The sequence below is a fragment of the Plutella xylostella genome, chromosome 16 (assembly GCF_932276165.1).
Source record: "Plutella xylostella chromosome 16, ilPluXylo3.1, whole genome shotgun sequence".
NCBI lineage: Eukaryota > Metazoa > Arthropoda > Insecta > Lepidoptera > Plutellidae > Plutella > Plutella xylostella.
The window spans coordinates 1,587,338-1,610,022 of NC_063996.1; the positions used below are offsets into that span (position 1 = coordinate 1,587,338).

The window sequence follows — 22,685 nt, forward strand, 5'->3', positions numbered from 1 at the left end:
CTTATTCATATTTTTGCTTTAAACTGTTCTAATTCGGCTGACACCCGTGGGAGGGCGCCACTTGTTGTCCTTCACAAGCTGTGTATCTGTCTGGAGGGTCACTCTACAACGACCAACAAAGTTTCGAAGCCCTGCAGCGAGCTCCGACTCTATTTCGTTGTATGAAACGTGCCGATAGGACCACAGCTGTTCTCGTTTGTTATAGAGTAACCCCCTGGCGCGTGTCCGAACCCACACGCCGCTAACTGGCCACCGCCATGTCTGGAGCTGTGTTTATTACTTAATCCGACTAAGTACCAGCCACTGGGCTGAATTTGTGCAAAATATAGACAAATGAAGAAGTAAACATAGTAGATAACACTTCATTCATCTGAGTTGGTGACTGGTTTACCAGTTGTAAACTGTATAGGTAACTACTTATTATATTCGTAATCATCAACCCAACATCAAGGTACATATAGCCTCAAAGAGCAACATTATACGTTTTTATCATAATTTGCTAATTCGGAAGCATTTCGGAAACTGCATTGACTGCTTGTTACTGTGGATTAAAACTTTGTTAACAATATTATGCTAAAGTAATATTTTCTTAAATAACCTATCCAAAACTTGAATTAAATGGCCTAACCGTGACGAAATCTCTCGTCTATGAGTATGCAGTAGAAGATTAGTTGACAAAACAATTTGAATGTATTGCCTTAAAGGTCAATGAGATTGGCTATTTACATGCTGTAGCTGTATACGACTGTAATCCCCGAAGTGATTATTTACCTTATGTAAAATGAAATAATTTTGAAAAACTAAAGTCTATCGAAACGATTTTGGCATTCATGCATTTTTGCAACATGCATAAGTACTCAACTATAGGAGACATAAATAATATTGTAGACAGTATTAGCATATACGAGTTGACACAAAACTAAGGTGTGGTCAAACTAAAGATTGGCACTAACAAATCGAAAAGCTCGTTGAAACACCGTTTTAACATTGGTTTATTTTTATCAATAGTCATTACCAATAAGGTCACTGAAGGCGTTGACCATTTTCTACAATCACACATTCAGAGACCCGTGGGAAAATAACAAACTAACAGCCTTGCTGGTTTCCAATACCATACGGAACACATGACCTCGATTCTCATTCAACCTTGCCACCCTTCTTAGGATATGTTAAGTCCACAAACATCAGGCCTTAGGGTACCAACAACTATTACCTGATCAGAGGTCCCAGTAAGATGGTTGCTGATAATAGCAACTAAATGCTAGATTTGCCCAAAAAAGGCTTGAGGCGTATCAAATGATTCATCAGCTTTAATGGTCGGGCGCTGTCCTTTAAGTAATGGCTACGATCAGTTTAATGTTTTCGGAGGCGGAAGTTTTGTAGCTACTGTTTATTTCATTCTTGTAAAGTTTAAGCTCACAGAAATCTGGTAAAGTACGAGTATTATGGCGATGAATTCATGAGGTATCTTTTGAACAGTGATTTTGTTTTATTATTTAAAACAAGGAAGAGAAGTCCGAGCTCAAATTCAACAGAACTTAAACTTCTATTCTATCTTACTGCTTGCGCTTATACATTACATAGGACATAGGCCTCTCCCGAAGAGCGCCACAACATATTGGTTTAATTCTACCCTTTTGTTTAAATTGCATTCCTTAGCCAACATTTCTCACCACGTTCTGACCCAAAACTTCTCCACCCCCAGATCCTGCGTTCCCACGTGATGGTCCGTGTGGGAGGCGGCTGGGACACCCTGGCCCACTACCTGGACAAGCACGACCCCTGCCGCTGCCGCGCCCAACACCGCTCCACCCTCTCCGCCCGGCTAGCCAGACCCAAACCCGACTTGGCTGGAGCCACAGTCACCTACGAGAGAGCTCAGCAGAATGACTCGCCCTACGGACCAGGATCGCTCCCGTATTCTGGCAAGGTTGAGAGGAACCTTGACCAGCCGATGTCGCTGCAGTATGCCCCGAAGGTGTACAGTGAGGATCCGAGGGCGCTCCATTATCAGAGCAACCACAGGCTTGATGGTAACAGGTGAGTGCTTTTGTCAGCGTCAAGAATTGAATGTTGAAAAATGCAGTTTTTCCGTCGTATACGCTTAGAGTTCGATTTTATATTCATCTGTATTATTTAAAATATAACAATGTACAATCTTAACGATACGGTCTCCGAATTTATGTTACAATTAACGTAGGTACCTATAATGCAGCGTTATGTTATAGTAAGCTAATTATAATTAGCCTTATAAGTCTTATAAGACTTAAGAGTGATGAAGAGAACTATATGAAAGATGATGAACTAAGATATGAATCCTTTCAAGTAGATTTTGGAGCAATTCTGTTTCTACACTTAAATGCCACTAGCCTTCAATCACATACCAACCAGCACCAACACCCAAACCTTTCCATTCCAGCCTGCCCTACCTCGGCGACCTGGACCGCTCAGCGTCCCCCAGCCGGCGCCACCTGGCCCCGCGCTCCGTCAGCCCTGGACGCAAGTCGGCCTCCCCGGACCGGCGCGCCCGGATCATCCCCACCACACACCTGGTGCCTACACCCCACGCCACCAGGAACCGCAGCCCCCGCCCCGCCTCCCCGCCGCCTGCTGCAGAGAGCGCTTCAGATAATGGTTCTGAAGTGTCAGACGAAGGGTACAGGAGCCTGGGTGTGGTTGCCGGGTCCACGCAAGGGTCCCCGTCGACTGGCAAAGCGGCGAGTAATAGGTACTCGCTGCACAGCCAGAATTCCATTGAAGACGCTGAGTTTAGTGGTGAGTTCATAAAATAGTTTTTTTTCTTTATTCTTACACCAATCTGGAATCAGGTACCAAGCTGTCTAAGTACAGAATTTGAGTCTTCTATTCTAATATTTGCGAATTCAAGCCTACTTTAACAATTTTCAAGAGACAATACGTTTATGTAGGCATTATAATTATTATGTGCTATAGGAAAATAATACCCAGTTGACAAATACATCAATAGGTTTACCGAGAGTACGAGGTGAAGGCTGATCCTATAAAACGACATGACATAAAAATTACAGCATTTCAAAATGCAAACACATAATGACCAGCATATAATATTATGAATTGACCTAAGTACATAATGACCATATAGGTACTATTAGGCTGATTATCTATAGATGTACTCACAGTAGCTAGTTAGTTAAGTGAAATGTCGTATTTGCATAACTTGGATATGCAATATGAAGCTATGTATACTGTGTACTAATAACCGCTGGATGTGTTGTTTGAAATTTCCTTTTGGCATTGTTATTTATAACTCCCGTCCGAAATCAATTAGAGTGTACCTGTGTACTGTCTTTGGCCACGTTCCTTTCGAGTAGACCAATTCGAAAGCGTTTTATCTTTTTCGTTTGGGCCTTTTTCTAGTAACATAATCATTATAATATATTTACTCTCAACAACAGCGCATGATCGTGCCTTGAAAAATCATTTTTGTCCGCCTTTCTATCTACTTACTCAGTAAGGAAATGTTCTTCTTTTCTTGTGCCATTACTTGAAGTGCAGTTTCGACCATTATTTCGCCATTTTGTGCACTTCCAATAGACAAAAGACGGTGTGGGCCTGTGGGCCTAGACAAAAGACGAACTGGTCTCTTCGCATCGATACGTGTCATCAAAACGGACGGTAGCATTGACAAAAGAATAAAGAGGACTTGGCATAAAAATCGGTACTTAAAAATATATCGTCGTCTCTTTTTAACTTATTGGTGTTATCGTACGTAAAAAAGGACAACAGTAGTTTTGTCTTTGCCTAAAATTACAACATTGCGATCGGTCGCCATGTTGATTGACCAAGATTGACATCCAAACACAAGGTACTTCAGCTGTCAAACAATTTGTTTGTTTACATTTTTCAAGAAAAAAGCCGCCATTTTAATTGACACCAAAGTTTAGGTAAGCGCATTTTTTTCGTCGATATGGCATGTCCTCTCTTTATTCTTTTGTCAATGGACGGTAGTGGCTAGCATTGCAATATCCGTGCCGTCATTAGCCAACACCCGACACACTGTCCCATTCACTGCACAAACAAATTAGCATATGGCACCACCACCGTTTACTAGCCTCGTCCCCTGCCATTGGACTCAATCAAGACAAAAGTGACCTTATTCTTTGCACTGAAAGGTTTAAACGTAACATAGTAAGAGGGTCGCTAGAAAACGCAGTTTTGAGTGAATGGCCGTGAGTTCTTCCATGTCCAGAAGTGTCGTATCTGATTGGTTTTTATGCTTTCTTTGGCTTTATAATTTGTGGTTGCAATGTGCAGTGGACATGTTTGGTACCTATTGAGCATTGGTACTTAATGAAGGAAGGAACAATTGGAAAAAGGAAGGAAGGAATTGGTCACTGATTGCTATATTGATACTTTTTGTAGGTGAAATACTATTACTGAATATTGTTTTAAACCTACATAACTTTTCATTACACAGTGTTTGATATCAAAATAAAAAACCTTTCTTTCATACTGTATAAGTAATCTATATTCCATGGAAAAGCCATTTGTTTGTAGAATACCGACCCCTCACATCATACTCTTCCTACTTGAGACTCTCTACTCTCGTTTGAAACAATGTATACTAGTGACTCATAATGGACGTTTGGTATTCCTGTGTTTTGAAATACACTCACGGACCCCTTTGTATGGCTGTACTCGGAAACATATCAACATTTGTGTGAAGCCAGGTGTTCAATGTTCTAAGTGAACATTGAGTATGCTGGGCCGTGTTGGTATGTGAATATTGTGAAAAACTCCTTTTCATGGGTTGAATTTGTTAGTGGAATGTTTTTTTAAATGAGGTGGTGGTTTTGTGCTGGATGTGATGTGAGCACATTTCATGTCAAATATTCGGTATGATGATATTCACACACTCTGTACACAAATCTGTGTCATAACTAAAATCCCTTTTTCTATCGGATGATTAAATTTATATAAAAAAATACTCTTTCGAACGAAAATGAATGAATTGTTATTTCCATTGAGTATGAATGGTCTGGAGACGAAATAGGCAGACGTTCCCCTCTGGCGGGGTGGTAGGCCAGAAAGGCCCACCGATTTATAAAAACTAGTTGCAGTCTCAATTTTCACTAGACTCAATCTAGTTGGCAAAGCGTTCGTTTCATAGAAAATGATTTCTTTACATACTAAAATGACGGCTTCAATTCATAGAATATCCGGATTCCGGATTTGATCACAGATTTTGTCATGGTTTATTGTTATTAGCAGTTGCCTAGCAACCAATGTCATAAAAATGCAATAGTGATGTACCAGTAAGTAGATATTATGTATTGATCGACAAAAAAGGTTAAAGGATCTCACAATTTATTTTATTTAGCAAAATATTTCTTTCATATAGTTAGTTACAAAGCGTCCGTAGTCGAGCGGGCTTCAGTGATCGTAACTGATCACTGAGGTTAAGCAACAACTGGCACGCTCAGCCATTGGATGACCATTGGATGGGTGACTGATTTCCGACGCTTCGGACGGCACGTTAAGCCATGAGTCCCGGTTGCTGCTTCGGCAGCAGTCGTTAAGCCTAGTCAGAGGCCTTCGGGCGGTTTGAAAACATCTGACAGTCGGGTTGCCCACTTACCCGACAACTCTCTCAGCACAAGCTTGCTTATCTTGGGGTCCACCAACCCCCACTAGGCCAGCGTGGTGGGCTAGGCCTAAAACCCTTCCTTCATTGAAAGGAGACCCGTGCCCCAGCAGTGGGGACGAAATGGGTCGTGATGATAGTTACAAAACTTAGTAAGTATAATATAATTAATACATAGTTATATAAAGAAATGCTTCGTTTAGTTCATAATTTAAATAATGATGTCGATTCTGAAGGCAGAAATTCTAATTTTAATGCTGTCAAACCAAAAAAAATGCTACTATAAAATGAGATTTCAGGGAACAGTCATAGAGTCGAATTTTAAACAAAGAATTTAAGGTTTTGACAGCATTAAAATTAGATTTTCCGCCTTTAGAATCGACATTATTTTATAATTAGTATTTCCAACCCATGTTATCGAAATCATCGATAACACTTATCGATAATTGTTACATCCATTGTCAAGAAAAATGAAGACACTGTGTTCATTATTAAATGTCACTTCACATAACCCTTATTGCTGGGAATTAAAACTCATAATGACATGTCCCATGAGACATAATCAAGGTAAACGGTAAAATTTCCCCCCGCAAAAATTGGCAGACTTTTTTGTATCAAGAAAGTTCGCTATGACGCTTCCCGAGGGTACACCCGAGTCCGCGTTGTTCTATGGTTATTTCATTCAACTCAAGCAACAATGCAACAAATTATAATAAGCTCTTGAGACATCAACAGAGGAGAGGCCCATTGAGTCTGGACTGAAGTCGCGAATTGAGGACTCTTGATATGAAAATAACGATTATTTTAATGTACCGCCAATAGTCGTTAAAAAGATTTATAAATTCAAATTTTATATAGGGTTACTTTTACCAAACGCTATGTGTTTAAATTTGTATGTAAATCCAATTTTCAATAAACAATTTTGTACTCACAGAAGTTTGATGACTAAATACGATTAGTCTTGTCTAGTCTTAGTCTTACTTGGGTATACTACATAAACTAGACACATTTAAAATCACATGTTTAGCGCTCTGAGATACCAAGCTAAGCACCCGATCAATCTCTGCAACTTTTTGGAAATACTGACTCGTTTTAAAATAAAAGTATGAAAAAGAAAAATCAAATTGTAACTGTGATTCCGATGTCGTTGTAAATAGCGAGATCGCCGCACCAATAAAACTGGTACAAACAAATTATCCACAAATTGTCTTCCTGCACCGCTGTAGAAGGCAAGCATTCCATAAAAGTCCATGTTTCTATAAAGTGCTCACTTCCTCATCTGGTGTGGAAGCGATCGCCTGTAAACAATGTTTATCAACAACACAGTGACGTGTCCAATGTAATTTTTATTAACCACGGGCGAAAATAGCGGTGTTATACGGTTGTACGTAACAGATAGTTACTTACCGCTCACTTTGAACGGTGATCTTTTGCTTTAACTAGATATCTAGCCGAATCAGTATGACCATGTCAGTGACAGAAATTACAAAGAATAATAATAATGGCAATGTAATTGTTGGCCTAATAAACATTTTGATGGTGTTGCCGGTTTTTTCGGCTAAGATAGGTTTATCGGATTCCACAAAACTATGGAACTTTACCCGTCAAGTTTAAGCGCTAAGAAGATTCACTAATTTTGAATTCATAACAGGGACATAGTACGTGTGATGGCTATTGATTTGTAATACTAAAGAATTCGACAATTTAAAACACTGATCACATCAATCTGTGGATATTCTTCTATCAAGTCAGTGTGATTTATTGTGTAGGTACTCGTAAATGTACTGCCACTATAGAGTATATGTTTGTATCTCTGTCCTTTTAAAGAGAGTTGGCCCATAAAGGAAGAACTTAAGGCGATGTTGGGATTATTTTAATTTTATTTGTCATTCTTATTTCTCATGTTTGGTGCTATATCTAGTGTGCAATGGAAATCGGTTTCATAGTATCTTTGTACTATGTTAATATGCGTTTATAATTAAAGATAATAATATAATTCAACCGAATTCGATTTTAAAGTTCAATAAACGCTCGACCATTCAGAGTTATTTAAAGTTTTTCATAGTAACAACGGACAGTCGCTAAAAGTTCTCATCAACATCTTAGTAATACATTAAACTCACTCCAGTTGTTTTGTTTTATAATAGGATTTCAAATGTTACAGAAAGATTAAGGAAATGGTAGTACGCGTAGAATGTTAGATAGGTAGGTACCAGAGGTCACTTCCCCTTTATCAATACCTAAGACCTTTCTACTCGGTCGACACGTCATGACGTCATCCAGGGTTACTCTCAATTGTCACCATATATGGCCGAGCGAGGTTCTGTCACATTCCAACACTTATATGGAGCTATTATGGTTCTATGTCATGTTGTGTTACTTCAAGTTTATAAATATTATCATGGCTATGGCTGAGAGCTAGCCAGGAATTCATAACAAATGTTGATCAAAAGTTGTTGCCCTCACAATTTAAATGCCTTGATGATGGAAAGCGATTACCTGATTTAAGATGTAGCCAATTATTAACCTGTTAATTTGGTTAGTGACTAATGAGCCACGTTTTGAAAACATCTGTGACTCAGATAACAACAACCTCGCAGTCAGCCAAATATGGTCAAATATCAGTCATTGATCCCAAAGGTAATTTTTGCAACTTGTTTTTACAATTATTGTTGTCTCCATTCCAGAGCGTCTCGACACCGACGACGGGTGCCCGCTGGCCGACAAGGTGGACGACTACGTGAGCCTCACCACCGGCCTGCGCAAGACCGACTTCTCCGGAACCTTCTACGGAGCCAAGAAGAACAGCGCTGAACAGGACAAGTCCAACAGAAACAGCCCCGAGAGGGTCGTCGTCCAGAACAATGACTCCCCAAGCAAGAGCCTCAGGCGGGAACCCACCGAGTCACCCACCAAGACCATCAGGAGCCGCCAGGTCAGCCGCATCCCGCACTCCCCCGTCAGGAACCGAACCCCGAGCCGCGGGAACACCCCCAGCCCAAAACACACGCCAAATACAAACCAGACGTCACCCAAATTAACCCCCAAACTGCCTCCAGCGGCCAGGAACACCTGGAGCGGCCGGACCGCCCCGGGACAGAACAAGGCTAAAGCCAGACCTGGCCTCACCGCAGACACCTTCGATAACCCCAACAAGTCGCCCAAGGCGAAGCCGAAAGCCTCCCCACAATCGGAAGCTTTCAAACGAAACTCTCCCCTAAGAGCCAGCAGCGTGACCCTCCGGTCGCCCACGAGCCAGAAGCCGCTCAGTCCTCTTCTGGAGCAGATCCTCCGATCCACCGAAAAAGCTAAAGATGACGCGACAGTCCTGGAGAAAGTCAAGGAGATAATTCGGCACTACTCTAAAGGCGACGACAGTTTATCCAGGACCAGTTCGAAGGATTCGGACTATGCTGACTTCACGTCGGCGTGGGTGATGTCTGATGGGAAGCTGGAGCGGTCAGCGAGCACGCGGCAGCTGGCGGCGCCGCGGAAGGACCCCCGGACCGGCGCCTCCCGGATCCCCGCGCCCGTGTCGCTCGGCTGCCGACGGTCCACCTCCACCTCACAGTTCCAATGACAGGACTCTGACAGTGATCACTGAATCAGCGGTTAAGACTGTTGGAGTTTTTTTGAAAGGATTTTTGGAGCGTTTGGAAAAGTTTATACTGTAGATGGATTTGTATTGAGATTTTTAGGGTTTGTAGATGGAAACGTACCTAGATGGTGCAAGGAAAGACTTTAAAGCCAAAATGAAAGCGTGATAGGTTGAAGTTCCGGTTGTAGCTGAGGCAATACGTAGGTTAGGAACGATTGTAAAGAAATGTTTTCAGAACGAAAATGGGAGAGTAGCATTTTACTCTGTAGAGCGGCATTTTTATAATATGTCAGACATATTAAAATAAAAATGTCGGAAGTAGAAACGGATGGAGACGATGATGATAGCAATATCAAAGATTAGATTGAGATCTAACGTAAGCAATCATGAAATAAACATTGATTGTTCTAAACGTACATATTTAAATATTGAATTTATTGTGTTTAGTAAAGTAGTCTCTTAGAGTTTAGATGACTGTGTTATTGGAAAATAGGTGGAACCTACATATAAAAAATCGTAATCTTTCTAATATTAGTAGATTATTTCTCGTAAGTGAGTACTGATTTACTAACAAAATTAAAATATTTCTACGGATTTTACTGTAGTTTATAATATAAAGCATTATTAGGTATCATTTCTTTTTAAGGGGACTCTTATTAAAACTAACTTGACCAGTGTTATAACAAGTATAACCTTCTTAGTACCTAAGTTAGTTTTGAAATTTTAAATTTTAGTGATTATTTTCACAAAATAACAACTTATTTTCTTTTGAGAAGAATAGTTGACTATACTTATGTATAAGTAGATTGGTGCTAAGACACGACTTTTTATTTTCAACGATTATTTAGGTACCTAGGTTTGTTAAGTTAAAAGTTATACATAAGAGGTTTTACATGTTTTTTGTGATTTTATGTTTTTTATATACTTGCGCTGGTGTTCACCGAAAAAATAATCGGCCGATAAAATAATATGATGATTTGTTTTAAGAGTTCTGATTGGCAGAATTTCACTTACTGGCCGTGTTGTCAAAAAGAACACTGGTGTCTTAATTAGACTGGGTTCACATGATTGTATCATTTCCCTGTCTCATCTCCGTTGCGTAGCCAGGTGATTATTGTGATCGCTAGTTTGGACGCAAATATTAAAATATTGCGTTAAAATTGTGAGTAGATCTGAGCCAGGGAAATTGTACAAATGTTTAAGATTTACATGATTTAATATTTAAATTAGGCAGTGACATGTCTACCAGATCTTTTCAGTTTGTATACTTACCGTATTTTTTCGTGTAAAAACTTTATTTGGATTTTTCTTTGGACTTTATTTATTGTACCGAATTCATGACCTTTTTGGCTTAAATAACTAACTATCTAATTATATTTGTTCTAAGTAAAATTACTTACTAAAACTTAATTTTAATACGTAAGCATTTTAACGAAAAATTGCATTTAATAAGAAAATCATTCCAGATTTTGTAGCCGGGAGAATTGGCAATTTTTTTTAGAAATCTCATATTTTTTTCAATAGTAGGTTGTGAAGATATACCTAGAGCTTATTTTTTCTAGTTTTTACCCGAAAATGTTCATAGATAATAAACAATAATAAACTTAACTTAGCATTCGTGTACTAGGATAAGAAAACAATAACATAACTTTAATCATCCATCATTGTACCTCAACTGTATACTGAAATAAACTATTTTTACACGTCATTCAAGTAAAAAAAAAACAAACAAAATCTAACATCCTTGTGACCGTCCAAAAAGGGATAAAAATATATTTTTCCAACATGAAAAAAAAGATTATTTTAAATTGAACTTCTATCATTTTAATGAATAATTTAATGTCAGATTAAATTAATGGTACGAATGTTCAATGACAAAATAGTTGCTCAATCTTCTGTCTTTCACCGTCATGATTTGGCTGAAAAAAAACTCATTTACAACCTTTTGTAACTTTAAGTATCTACGCAAATATTTCTTATTTCTAAGTAAGCTATCTACTTTTATTTACTTGTTAAATGTTACCTTTCAAACAGCACATTTTTCTAAAGTATGAGTTTTTTATAACTGTGTTCTGTTTGGAAGTACCTGATATTGTTTTGTGGTAATCTAGAGGCTAAGATAAATGAAATAAGGTTTATTATTAATTATCTTTCGCTTCTTTAGACTCGTCGTTACCAGTGACTATGCCATAGACATTGTTATTTTATATTTCACTGAATAAAATAAAGATTATTATCGATAAATAATTACTTTTTTACTAAACAATACCTTTAGGCATTTACATCTAGAACAGGTTCTTGAACACAAAAAAAAAAAACATTCACAGCTTTATGATTTATTCATACTTAAAGTAAGCTATTTACAATAAACTCTAGTTAAAGCATTTTAAATAAATACAAGAATATGTACTATATTCTGTAAATATCTAGCCTAATATTATGTCGGTATTTAATTAACTGGATACCAAAAACTTTACTTAGGTGCTAGTTTGTTTTTTTATAAATATTTTGTATTGTTAGTCTTGTTCTGGGAATATTTTGTTCATGGGGACTTTGTCGAAGATTTTGTTGGTGACATCCTGAAATACTGAACTTAGGCTTTTCTGATACGAGTCCTTCAGTTCGTTGAAGACCAATTCGGAGTTTTCGTTTAAAAATCTGAAAAAAAACAAAAGTAATTTAATTTATACTTAGGTATAGGCAGTGGTCCACTAGTCAGCACTGGACCCGCGTGGTGGACTAGGCCTAAACCCTTCCTTCATTGGAAGGAGACCCGTGCCCCAGCAGTGGGGACGTTATGGGTTGTAGTGATGAGATTTCTTTAGGCAAAATTTTGATTCTCACTACGTTGACCCCTGAAGCTGTAGTACCTAAGAGATAATTTAACTTTGAACGGCAAATTATTTGCAGTATTATCGGGGATGAATGAGGAACGATGAGGACGAAATTCAGCAGTGGACAATTGCTAATGACAAACAAACGAAGGAATATTCAGAAGATAAGGGTTCTTTCGGTAAGTAAGTAAATTTATGTAAGTAATTTACAACCAGACCCAAATTTTCATCGTGAACGTGACGTGAAATTACTCGATGAATTTTGTAGGGAAATTTTAGTTCTGCTACCGACCGCCAGGGGCGCTGTTCATATTTTCATAAAAAATTACTCGATAAATTCTACTTCACGTTCCCGATGAAAATTCATGCTAAGGGGTATGATGAGTAATTTAATTAAACTTACAAGTTCATTTGGTCGCCCAACCGCTTGTCCCCATTGAAGAGATTCGTGAAGCTCAAAATGACCTTTTCTGGGATGAACTTCACTTTGTAGTCTTTGATGTGCATGAAGGTCTGTCCATCACGCTGCACTGGCTCGCCAATCAGGTCGTGTTTCACCAGCAAATTTACTGGAATTGAAAAATAAGGTTATGTACTTAGTTCGGCTACTCGGCCATAGATGGCGCTACTTATCGCAAAAGTTAAATTTATGAATTGATTTTAAAAAGCAATAAGTTTTCATTTTAGTGCTATTGAAACTATAATTTGCTGTAGAAGATACTATTATTAACCCATACATGCCCAGAAATAGTTTTATCATCAAGTTGTTTTACTTTGGGATATGTTTAAGGGGAATATGGCTAAGAGCATTTTTGGGTAAGTAAATAATTTAAGGTAAGTACCTACCTTAAATTATTACCTAGGTTTTTTTTAACAAAATTTATTTGTATGTTATTAATATTTTATTGCTATTTTTTTCATGCAAATAAAGCATATCAATTTGTAAGTATGCTTTTACAATACAATTTATAACTTTATTGAAAAAAAAAACACACAACATACATTAAATAACAACAGGAGTAAGCACAATAGGCGGCCTTATCGCTAAAAGCGATCTCTTCCAGGCAACCTTTGGGTGAATGAGAGACTTATTGGGTAAAAGAGGATTGCTTTTTTTACCCTCCTACAAATAACTTACCCATGGTGATGTTAGCGACGCCCTTCCCCTGGATGGGCAGCACGAGGATGCGGCCGCGCATCACGTAGTCGGCGATGAACTCCATCTTGGGCGTGCGCGAGTCCGTGCGCAGGCGCATGTGCTTTAGATCCGCCCTGGAATTAGAGGAATTGTCAATTCAAGGGAATTAAGTTGTATGTAGTATACAATACAATGCAATAGGTATACACATTAAAGTTAAAGACTCAACATAAATTAGGTAACAAGGTAAGAGTGCGCAGTAATTATGCGGTTAGGCGTTATAGTTTATATTTTTGTGAAGAGGACAAAGTCCGCTGATTGACAGATTTAATATTAAAAAATGTAGATATGTAACCTAGGAATCAATTTGTATAAAAAACAAAAAAAAACATTTTTGTGCATAAACCCCTATGGCTTAAAGCCCGCGATTTGTACAGAAAACTTCATAAATTGCCGAACTACCTACGTATGTGAGCAGATTAACAAAAAATATTTCGCCATTTTTGTCTACCCCGGCCGGACATCGAACCCGGGACCTTCAACACACCAGTCACTAACCACCACACCATTCCATCACTACTTACTTGTACGTAGTGAGCACGGAGTCAGTGAGCCCGTGCAGCTGCACGCGGCTGTAGCTCTGCGTGAGGGACACGGGCCCGGCGCCGGACTGCACGCGCATGGAGGACACCAGCAGGGGCTCCAGGGGGGGCACGGAGAGGGAGGGGATGCCTGAAAAAGGGGGGGTAACGTTGAAATTATGAGATAGAGGTCTAGACTCGTAGACGTTGGATTACTGCGTCCCGTAAACCGATCACTTTAAGTTGAATGTTCTGAGACACTTTGGTGGGCAGCTTGGTAGCATTGTGTAATAGGTAACTTCTTAAATGAACTCCGAAGGTCTGTATTGACTAACGAACGAACAAGATTTGACGCGATTGGCACATTTAATACAGCGAGATGGAGCCTTGGTACGCGAAGCGATCTGAAACTTCGGAAAGCCAAATCTGCAGGACTATACCTAACCACGACTCTGTCTCGCTTGCCGATTAAGGGTCAATTTATACTAGTACAGAGTCGAAGCGCATCGAAGCGTCTATTCAATACTGAATATTACAAATACAACATTAACTCCACAGCATAACGTACACATTGCTACTGAGATTTTAAAAAGTCGCGCGCATTCATCACGATTCGCGCGTCTACGCGTGACCAACGCAACCAACCATTCGTGCGGCTTTGCTTTAGTTGTGAAGAATTTGACGCTTCGCTGCGCTTCGACTCTGCCCCAGTATAAATTGACCCTAAGTGAAAATTCTCGTTCGTTCGTTCGTTCGTTGATAAGAGCGACCCTCCAGGAGGGCATTATTTGTGTAATCTATGGATGTCATAAAGGTAAGCAAATCTTTTTAAAATGCGGGACTACAGATTTACGGTAACGCCTGATGGCAAAGTGAAGCTCGCGGACAACAGCTATTAAATAACAAAGGCAGACTCAGATAAACAAAATCTCAGACATCTAACAGTGAGTGAGTATAATTGATAAGTAGTTTACTAAATTTGTACCACTTGAATGGGTAAACCGTTGAAAATCTTACCCTTTTTCATTTTCCGTAGTGCATCAGGAACTGCTGTTTTCAGGCACTCGTTGATCTTCTTGTCTGTCTGTCGGCATCTCAGGAACGTGTCAGCTGTGAACAAAATGAAACCATTTTTACAACGATAAATAAATGTGACGACTTTAATGAGAGTCTAAGAACTGAAAGACGGAAACGGAATTGAACGGTTACGTGATTCCCGAATTTGCGAATTCATATAAACAATCTACTGCTTACGAAATGTAACCTTTGTAGTTAACTAGTTATAGATCTAATAGCAGTAATATAATGTCAGTTTTGTTGTCCCGGGGCCCGTTGACTGACACTCCATCTAGTTCGTATAAAAATATTGTTGTTTATCGTACATTTGTTGAAACCACGTGCCCAGCAGCCACGCTCGCGTAATGTCTCATTACGTAAAATCGACTCTTGTCTCGAGTGAGAAATGTATCGATTCATCGAGAACCGAGTACGATGCAACATTCGGTCAAGGTTAGCGCGGCGCCGGCGCGGCCTGACAGCTGATGGGGTAACAAGTGCAGTTTTTTTCTTGTGGGTTTATCCCGGAGATATTTTTGTTTGTAGGAAAAGTATTATTTTGTTTATAATATTATCTACTGAATAGGCTCCGTAAGTAATGAAACGATTTTTTAACATTAGGACCTCATGGGGCTATTTGTCGTAATTTCCTCGGGAGTTGCGATACGAAGTTATCGGTTAAATAGCTTGCAAAGATCCACATTAATATTGAATTGGGGTATTCTATTCTATTCTCAGTGGGGGAGTAGTATGTAAGTATGTAGGTCTGCATCTGGCTCTCTCGAATGGAATCTTTGTGCATATCCCCATGGTTTAAACTGCCTTCCTAAGCTCGGACCATTTCCTACCACGCTGTTCCTCTGCGGGTTGGTTGGTTCACATAATTATCTAGATGTGCTAAATCTAGATATGCAGGTTTCCTTCACCGTAAGAGCGATGCATGGTATACATTGTACTTAAGTTAAAAGAACTCGTTGGTTCATGTCAGCGCCGCCGGGATTCGAACCCGCATCTCTGGTGTGAGAAGCGAGTGCTTATACCCAACTGAGCTACCACTTCTCTGGGTCTCGATTTAGGGTATCTTTTAAGTAGCTATCTCTGTGCAAAACATTATTCTATGCTACCTATTTATTTCTTACTTACTAGGAAATGTCCAGCTAGAATAAATGACTTAACTCTGCCCCTGGGGCAACGGGGTGAAAGGACCAAGCCGTTGCATCACATAGTTACATAAATAGATAGTTATTCGTTACCATAGTTAAAGTGTAGAAATGCTTTACTTTGTAGATAAACTTTTTGTTATAAAGCCCTTAGTTAATCATCATTGGTCCAATGCTGCATATAGTCCTCTCATAAGTCAGTATCTACTATGTATACGGTGCAAAATAAAACTTAATTAGGATAAAAAAGCCGTCTTATCGCTTGTAGCGATCTCTGCCAGACAATTTTTGGATGGATGGACTAAAAGAGACAGAAATACGGTACAGTGTGCTTACTTCAAATAATACAGTTTAGTTACTATTTTATAATACTTTATTATATTTCAAAGTCAGTTAGTCATGGTCTGACCAATAAATGCATTAAGTAATGCAATGCGATGGTAATGTAACAATTAGCTAACAATCGGCTAACTCTTAGATAACCCTCTGAGCATCAGCGGCCTCACACACAACATCGCGTGTCCTACCGGAGAATATTCGAGATTATGAGATAATCCACTATCTTCATGATTTATTCGAGGTTTTCTTCCAATACTTAAAAATAAGTATAAACCTTTGAATACACACGCACCATTTTGTTCCTATTTTTCCAATGTACTCGTAAGCATAGCATCGCTTATCTGTCACACATCTTTTTTCAAGCTGCAACTCTTAAATCTGGAGTTCAGCTTGCTGCTAAAGAGTCGGTGGTGGTACGGCACCTGTAGTGGATTGTTTATGGATAGGGTGAGTGTGTGTGTTATTGTAATGTTGTGTCGACCCGAACTTGGCCGAGTATCCATGTCACAACGTCAGTGAGTGTGTTGTTGCGGAGTTGCGGTACTTTTACCCGACGTGTGTGCAACGACCGGCGCCTCACGTGACCTTGGGTAGTATTTACGTCTGCTTTTGACTGCAATTGTGGCTACCTTTTGGTTTAAAATATAAAATGTAGGTATATGTAAATGCACGAATTACGGAAAATCATAAGATTTATGGGTAAAACCTAAGACTTACCAACTCTTAATGGTATATGGGAAACTGGGTTATTTATGCTGGGGAATTAAGGGGAAGGTTCTTTTGATCCAGAATCCTTATGACGAATATCAAAATTGAAAATTATTTATTGACACAAAATAAAAATAACTACTTACCTACTTTAAAATTAGGTAAGTACCTACAAAAGTTAGAGACACAGTTACAGTGAGAGACATTAGCAGTGGCCTCCACACTAGCCCCCTTATAAATAGAGAAGTTACAGAACGTTTTAACTAATAAACTGTTTTGTCCCTCTCCGACAAAGAACAATTCGTTCTTTGACAGAGAGGGACAAAACAGTTTATTAGTATTGTAACTTTTCTATGAATAAGGGGGTAAGCCTTTATCAAGTACTAAGGTTTTTGCCAAAGGTGATCCAGGTTTACCAAAATATTAATAAAATAGTTTTTTACTTCAAATGATTTTTATGATGATGTTGTGATTTGTGGTTGCGGGTTTGCTCTGTGTTATATTGTAGAAATAATAAAACAGGCCTAAGAATCTTTAGCATACACAATAAAATACTATATGGGTAAATATACCTAATAATTTACTAAGAAAACACATCAAAGATTGAAGTTACGAGTAAAGTAAACTAAACTAAGCTCGTAGTAAAGTAAACCTATACTTGCTCATAAATGTTAGAAGGTCACATTTATAAGCCAGTGAACTCAAGTTGCATGGTGCAACAATATACGTTACGCATATTAATAGTGTTGCTATCAAATTTAATATTAATGCTATCGATATCTCGGAACAGATAGGTAGTACCTATTATATTTCTTAACTTGAAGGAAATAGATTGATGCAGTCGTATGGATTTCATTTCCGAGGCAGATAAGTAACGGAGCAGAGGTCGCTGCACAGGTCTGTTATCGACGTCTATATTTAGGGTGAATCGCGATATAGTGACGTTCCTCTACGTCGATAACGAACCCGTGTAGCGGTAGCAGGATATGCAATGTGACTCGAGGAGGCTCCTTTAGTACCTACACCTAGGTCAAAGTATGGTTATCTGAAAGCTGACTACTTACATAGATAGTTACATATTAACACCTTGTTAACACCCAAACCCAAATACAACTATCTGTCTTTAAACAATTATCTGGCTAGGCCGGGAATCGAACCCGCCTTTCGGAACCTTTCGCATACCGCAGAACCACTTCACTATTCGGACGTCAAAATTGACCTTTCTGACTAGAGGTCAGCTGACCTTACCTTCTGGTAATGATTCTTCATTTGGCATCGACGGCTGCATCTATATTCTGTATTTAGTAAACAATAATGTGATTTACATGCGCTACTGTATACCCTCAAGACTTTTATGTGAGGACACTTTAGTCATTTGACTGTAGCTTCAATAGGCCTCTGTTTTGTTTTATGGTAGGTAGGTAGAATAAAATGTATTAAGTATACAAAGGATTTTATTATCATTGATCGTTAGAGTTTTTGATTTTTCAGTGTTCTTGACTTTTGTTGGATACATATACATACATAAGTATAAGAAGTTAATACTAATTTTACTATCTCTGTGGCCTACGGGTATGGTAGAAGCTATGACTCAAAACTCTGAACTCACGTGAGGATCAGGTTATTATTTGTATTCTCATAAATCATTATGATAAGGTTTTTAAGATATTTCACATCGGACATAGCTAAAAAGGCTTCAGAGATTTAGTGAGAGCGAATCTATGAACAGAACCCAAATCATAGGCCAATAGCAGGAAGAAGAAACGGCCGCGGCATTTAATACAATATTAGTCCACTTTCCCACTCAAAGTATCATGTAACGATACCGCTGCGTCGGCAGATACATAATCACTGTTACTTCACAATTTATTCATTGCACCTTCACCTGAAAACACGAAAATAACTTACGCAAAGCATGCTCCCCTAACAACGACACCACCAGGCTCAAAAACACCACAACTGAAGCGTACTGCGACATTACTGGCACAAATTAAAAAGTTCACTGTTTAAATTTCGAAGTTCGAACGCAACGGTTGCGTAATTTCCGAACGCAGAGACGGTTGCGCGCGCATGCGTCGAGAGACTGTTTCGCGCGCGCGCCCCGACGCCATATTTATTACATTTCGGCCAGAGATTGCAACTGAGGCTGGCTTGCGTGGAAATTATGATTGCCCCTGTCTCTAACACTTGCGGTTATCACAAAAGATCTACGTGCATTATTTCGTAAGCTACGGAACTGCTAGGAAATGCGTGACAAAATTGCCCCAAAATAACAGAAGTTGTACTTTTCCATGTAGGTAAGAGTTACGTTCGATGGTTTGATGGGACGATGGCACTTTGTAAATACACTGCCGGGCAATGAAAAAGTTCCACTCACAAAATTCCGACTACAAACGACCCCAATTTTTTCAAAGATTTAATATAAAATTGGAACTCAATATTACCGATTTTAGTTGGTAATATCCTGATGCTCGGTTAAATGTACTTCAATGTTGCAGAAGACGGCATTAAGCTAGCCTTTTCCGTTTGGAAGTAATTTGGTGCTTTTCTCAGTGGAACCTTTTCATTACCCGTGAGTGTAGTAGAGACTAAAGAATCACAACTGATTCATATTAAAAATAAAAGTATTTAAATAAGTTGGTAAGTAATAAAATACTTAGATAATTCTCATCAATAAATTTATTATGAATGGTCAGACTAGGTTATCAGTAGATGGGAAAAATAAAGTTAAAGAATAATGGCTTTTCCATTATCTGATGGACCATACACGAGATTATCGATCTTTTTAAATACTTTATAACCTTTCTGATATCTGAGAGCCAGCGAGTTACTTGGAGCATTCGGCTCAAACACTGAATCACCATCACAGTTGAGTTTTACAACTCCAAAGTACAAGATTTCTTCGTTTTGCTTATTTTTATCCAGTCTTTTTTCTCGCACTATCAAAGAGTCTTTAACAGGTAAAAAAAGTGTCATGTCTTGAGCTTCTTCGTCATCATCAATTTTTACCTTCGCTTGGATCGTGCCATTTATCTCAGCACTTTCCCCCCTTTCCTCTAGAGGTAAGTGACATTCGACACATCTTATACTATTGTTGTGATCTGTACAAAGGGGTACAGGAAAAAGTCGGTCATTCAAATAAAATCTGTATACACACTTGTGATTGTCCGAGTTCTTGGATCCACATTTATTTTTGTAAACTCTGCTCTTTGAATTATGGCATTCGAAAAAGTATTTTTCTCTGAACTTTTTGATCTCCATCAGGGATTTGTGGTCCTCGAAATCAATGCACCCATCGGAATCTGAGGACTCTGTTAGAATCACTATCTCTCCACTATCATGGGTCGTTGACTTCTCTGGCGTTTCATTTATAGGATCAAGGGCCGGCTGTCGAGGTGTTTTCGCTTCACGAATAGATCCAGATGATTCTTGAAAATTTTCGTTTCTGTAATACTGTTGGACGCCACTACAAGCTATCTTGATGCTTAGTTTCTTGTTTTGGCTTGGTGTAGCCCTGCTTGTATTACAGAAGCGATTGAAAGGTTCCTCTTGGTTGAAGCTATCCCCGCATTTATGGCAGCATCCGGGGCATAATTTGTGTTGCTCCTTCTTGGTCACGACTGAGTCAGATTTTGTTGACTTCTTGCTCCTGGCAGAAGCAGGTTTGGGATCTAATTTACCGGTTGAGAAGCTTCTCCCGTCTGCTGGAAAGGCCTTCTTGGATGCTATGACTCTTCTAGGTTTAATGTACTTTTGATCAGTAACCGAAGGATGCCTCGCTATTCGGTCGCAATTATGTATTTTTCTCGAATCTGACGAATTATTGGGCATATTGTGGATTCTGGTTTTTATAACATAACCTTTAAATTGAAGCAAACACAGCGTTACTATAACAACCAAAAAACAAAATAAACTTTTCAATAACGTTTCGTTGCTTTGAAATTCACGCTTACGTGACCCACTTGAATTGATATTCTAAAAAGATTCATATTATTATATTTTTTCACGAATAGTAAATTCAAAATAACAAAACTATTATACCTATGTAGTTGTAGTTATATCTTCCATACCAAGTATTTACGCTTTTTAATATTGTTTGCAATAACTGCCATCTAGTGGAGAGGAGCAACACCAAAGTTTACTTTACTTGTCTCTAGGGCTCGCTAGTGCAGTTGTAAAGTTTCAACTTTCAATATTATTATACAAAATTAATTACAAGTGTAAGGGCCGACCTGGACAATTTCAGCAAGGAATGGTGTGAGCAGGCCCAAGAAAGGGTTAAGTGGAAAATTCAGGGAGAATAGAATAGAATATATTATTATCTTTGTTGGTCACCACAAATTAAAACATGCAAAGAGAACTTTTAAACTAGGAACAATACAACAATAGGCGGCATTATCGCTAAGAGCGATCTCTTACAGGCAACCTTAAACATAAAGGAGAGACCTTTGCCCAGCAGTGGGGCACGAGAGGTTGAGAAAAAAAAGAGCTGTGGCTGGTCATAGACTAATACACCATCGGTTAAAGTGCAGTGCGGGGCTAGTTGGCGTCTGACTTATTAGCGATCACCCCTTAGCATGAATTTTCATCGTGAACGTGACGTGAAATTACTCTATGAATTTTGTAGGGAAATTTTAGTTCTGCTACCGACCGCCAGGGGCGCTGCTCATGTTTTCATACAAAAATACTCGATGAACTCAACTTTACGTTCACCCCTTAGCATGAATTTTCATAAATCAAAGCAAATGTCACCCTAGCCATTCTCGTTAGAGATGTTCCTTGACCTAATCTGACTGGCTACTCCTTAAACGCTAGCTATAGCTAAGTCTAGCTTGAGTATTTGTCACCGTCATGAAAAATATTATAGATACACCCTAATGTCATGTTAGAAAGTAAAATAATTGAATATATTGTGAACTTTATATCAGCTTCATAAAAGTGGTTTTGTGACTGTATCATCCAAGTTCATAATTAATTAATTAAAACATAATAAGTAGGAATCTATTTGTTAATTCAGTTAATAGCCGGTAAAAAATGTCCACTGCATAATATTGCCGGTCACCAAATAAAAACAATTAATTTTGAATACATTAAAATCTTTATAAAAAAAATCTGAATACATTTTACATACATTTTAGTGTTGAAAGAAAGGCGGCCATTAGCTTTTTATCGATATAAAATTATAAAACATAAATAAACAATAAAAATACATAACTAATTGATTATCGAATCACGATCTGCTTTACGAGGTCGCGTCCTAGTAGGGTGGCCATGCAGTAAACAACAAAAAAAACGCAGCATATCATTGATAACCATGATAATTTATTTATTTTTGTTATGAATGTGCTTTTTATGTACTAATACGAAATATGCGAGTAGATGATACGTGACAATGCGATGGTATTATATTACTTATTATGTATCCTGAAAACATAAAATATTGTAGAATCGGCGTTAATAGTTAATTGTCACCCTATAAAAATGGCTTTTACCCCTTGCCATTTTAAATGCAAGAAAGCCATTTTCCCCGGGTATGAAAATAGCTATTTACACGCTTCTTTTCACGCAATTCTCACCTAACTGCTTTCAGAGCATCAATTATGTACAATACATTACCTTGTCCAGAGAGATGACCTGCATGGTCCTAC

At 38.6% G+C, this 22,685-nt stretch overlaps 3 protein-coding genes across 4 annotated transcripts in view; 1 reads left to right on the forward strand and 2 right to left on the reverse strand.

The window, feature by feature from the left end:
* LOC105392791 (GAS2-like protein pickled eggs) overlaps positions 1–9,246 on the forward strand; it is a 120,542-nt gene extending 111,296 nt beyond the window's left edge. For both annotated transcript variants that reach the window (XM_048626499.1, XM_011564471.3), the window contains exons 5-7: positions 1,706–2,040; positions 2,420–2,775; positions 8,311–9,246. In XM_048626499.1, coding sequence (XP_048482456.1) covers positions 1,706–2,040; positions 2,420–2,775; positions 8,311–9,203 — 1,584 coding nt within the window. In that variant the 3' untranslated portion in view covers positions 9,204–9,246. The remainder of the gene's footprint in view (positions 1–1,705; positions 2,041–2,419; positions 2,776–8,310) is intronic.
* Positions 9,247–11,541: 2,295 nt separating this feature from the next.
* On the reverse strand, positions 11,542–19,112 carry LOC105392792 (protein takeout). The gene is made up of 6 exons (XM_038118621.2): positions 18,946–19,112; positions 14,792–14,884; positions 13,778–13,925; positions 13,194–13,327; positions 12,459–12,624; positions 11,542–11,879 (listed from the first exon to the last, which is right to left on the reverse strand). Exons 1-6 carry the CDS (start codon positions 19,013–19,015, stop codon positions 11,738–11,740), a joined length of 753 nt encoding a protein of 250 aa, XP_037974549.2. The 5' UTR covers positions 19,016–19,112; the 3' UTR covers positions 11,542–11,737.
* Positions 19,113–19,698: 586 nt separating this feature from the next.
* On the reverse strand, positions 19,699–20,943 carry LOC125489687. Its single transcript, XM_048626352.1, has one exon. The coding sequence runs from the start codon at positions 20,866–20,868 to the stop codon at positions 19,765–19,767; it is 1,104 nt and encodes a 367-aa protein (XP_048482309.1). The 5' UTR covers positions 20,869–20,943; the 3' UTR covers positions 19,699–19,764.
* Between the last annotated feature and the right edge of the window lie 1,742 nt (positions 20,944–22,685).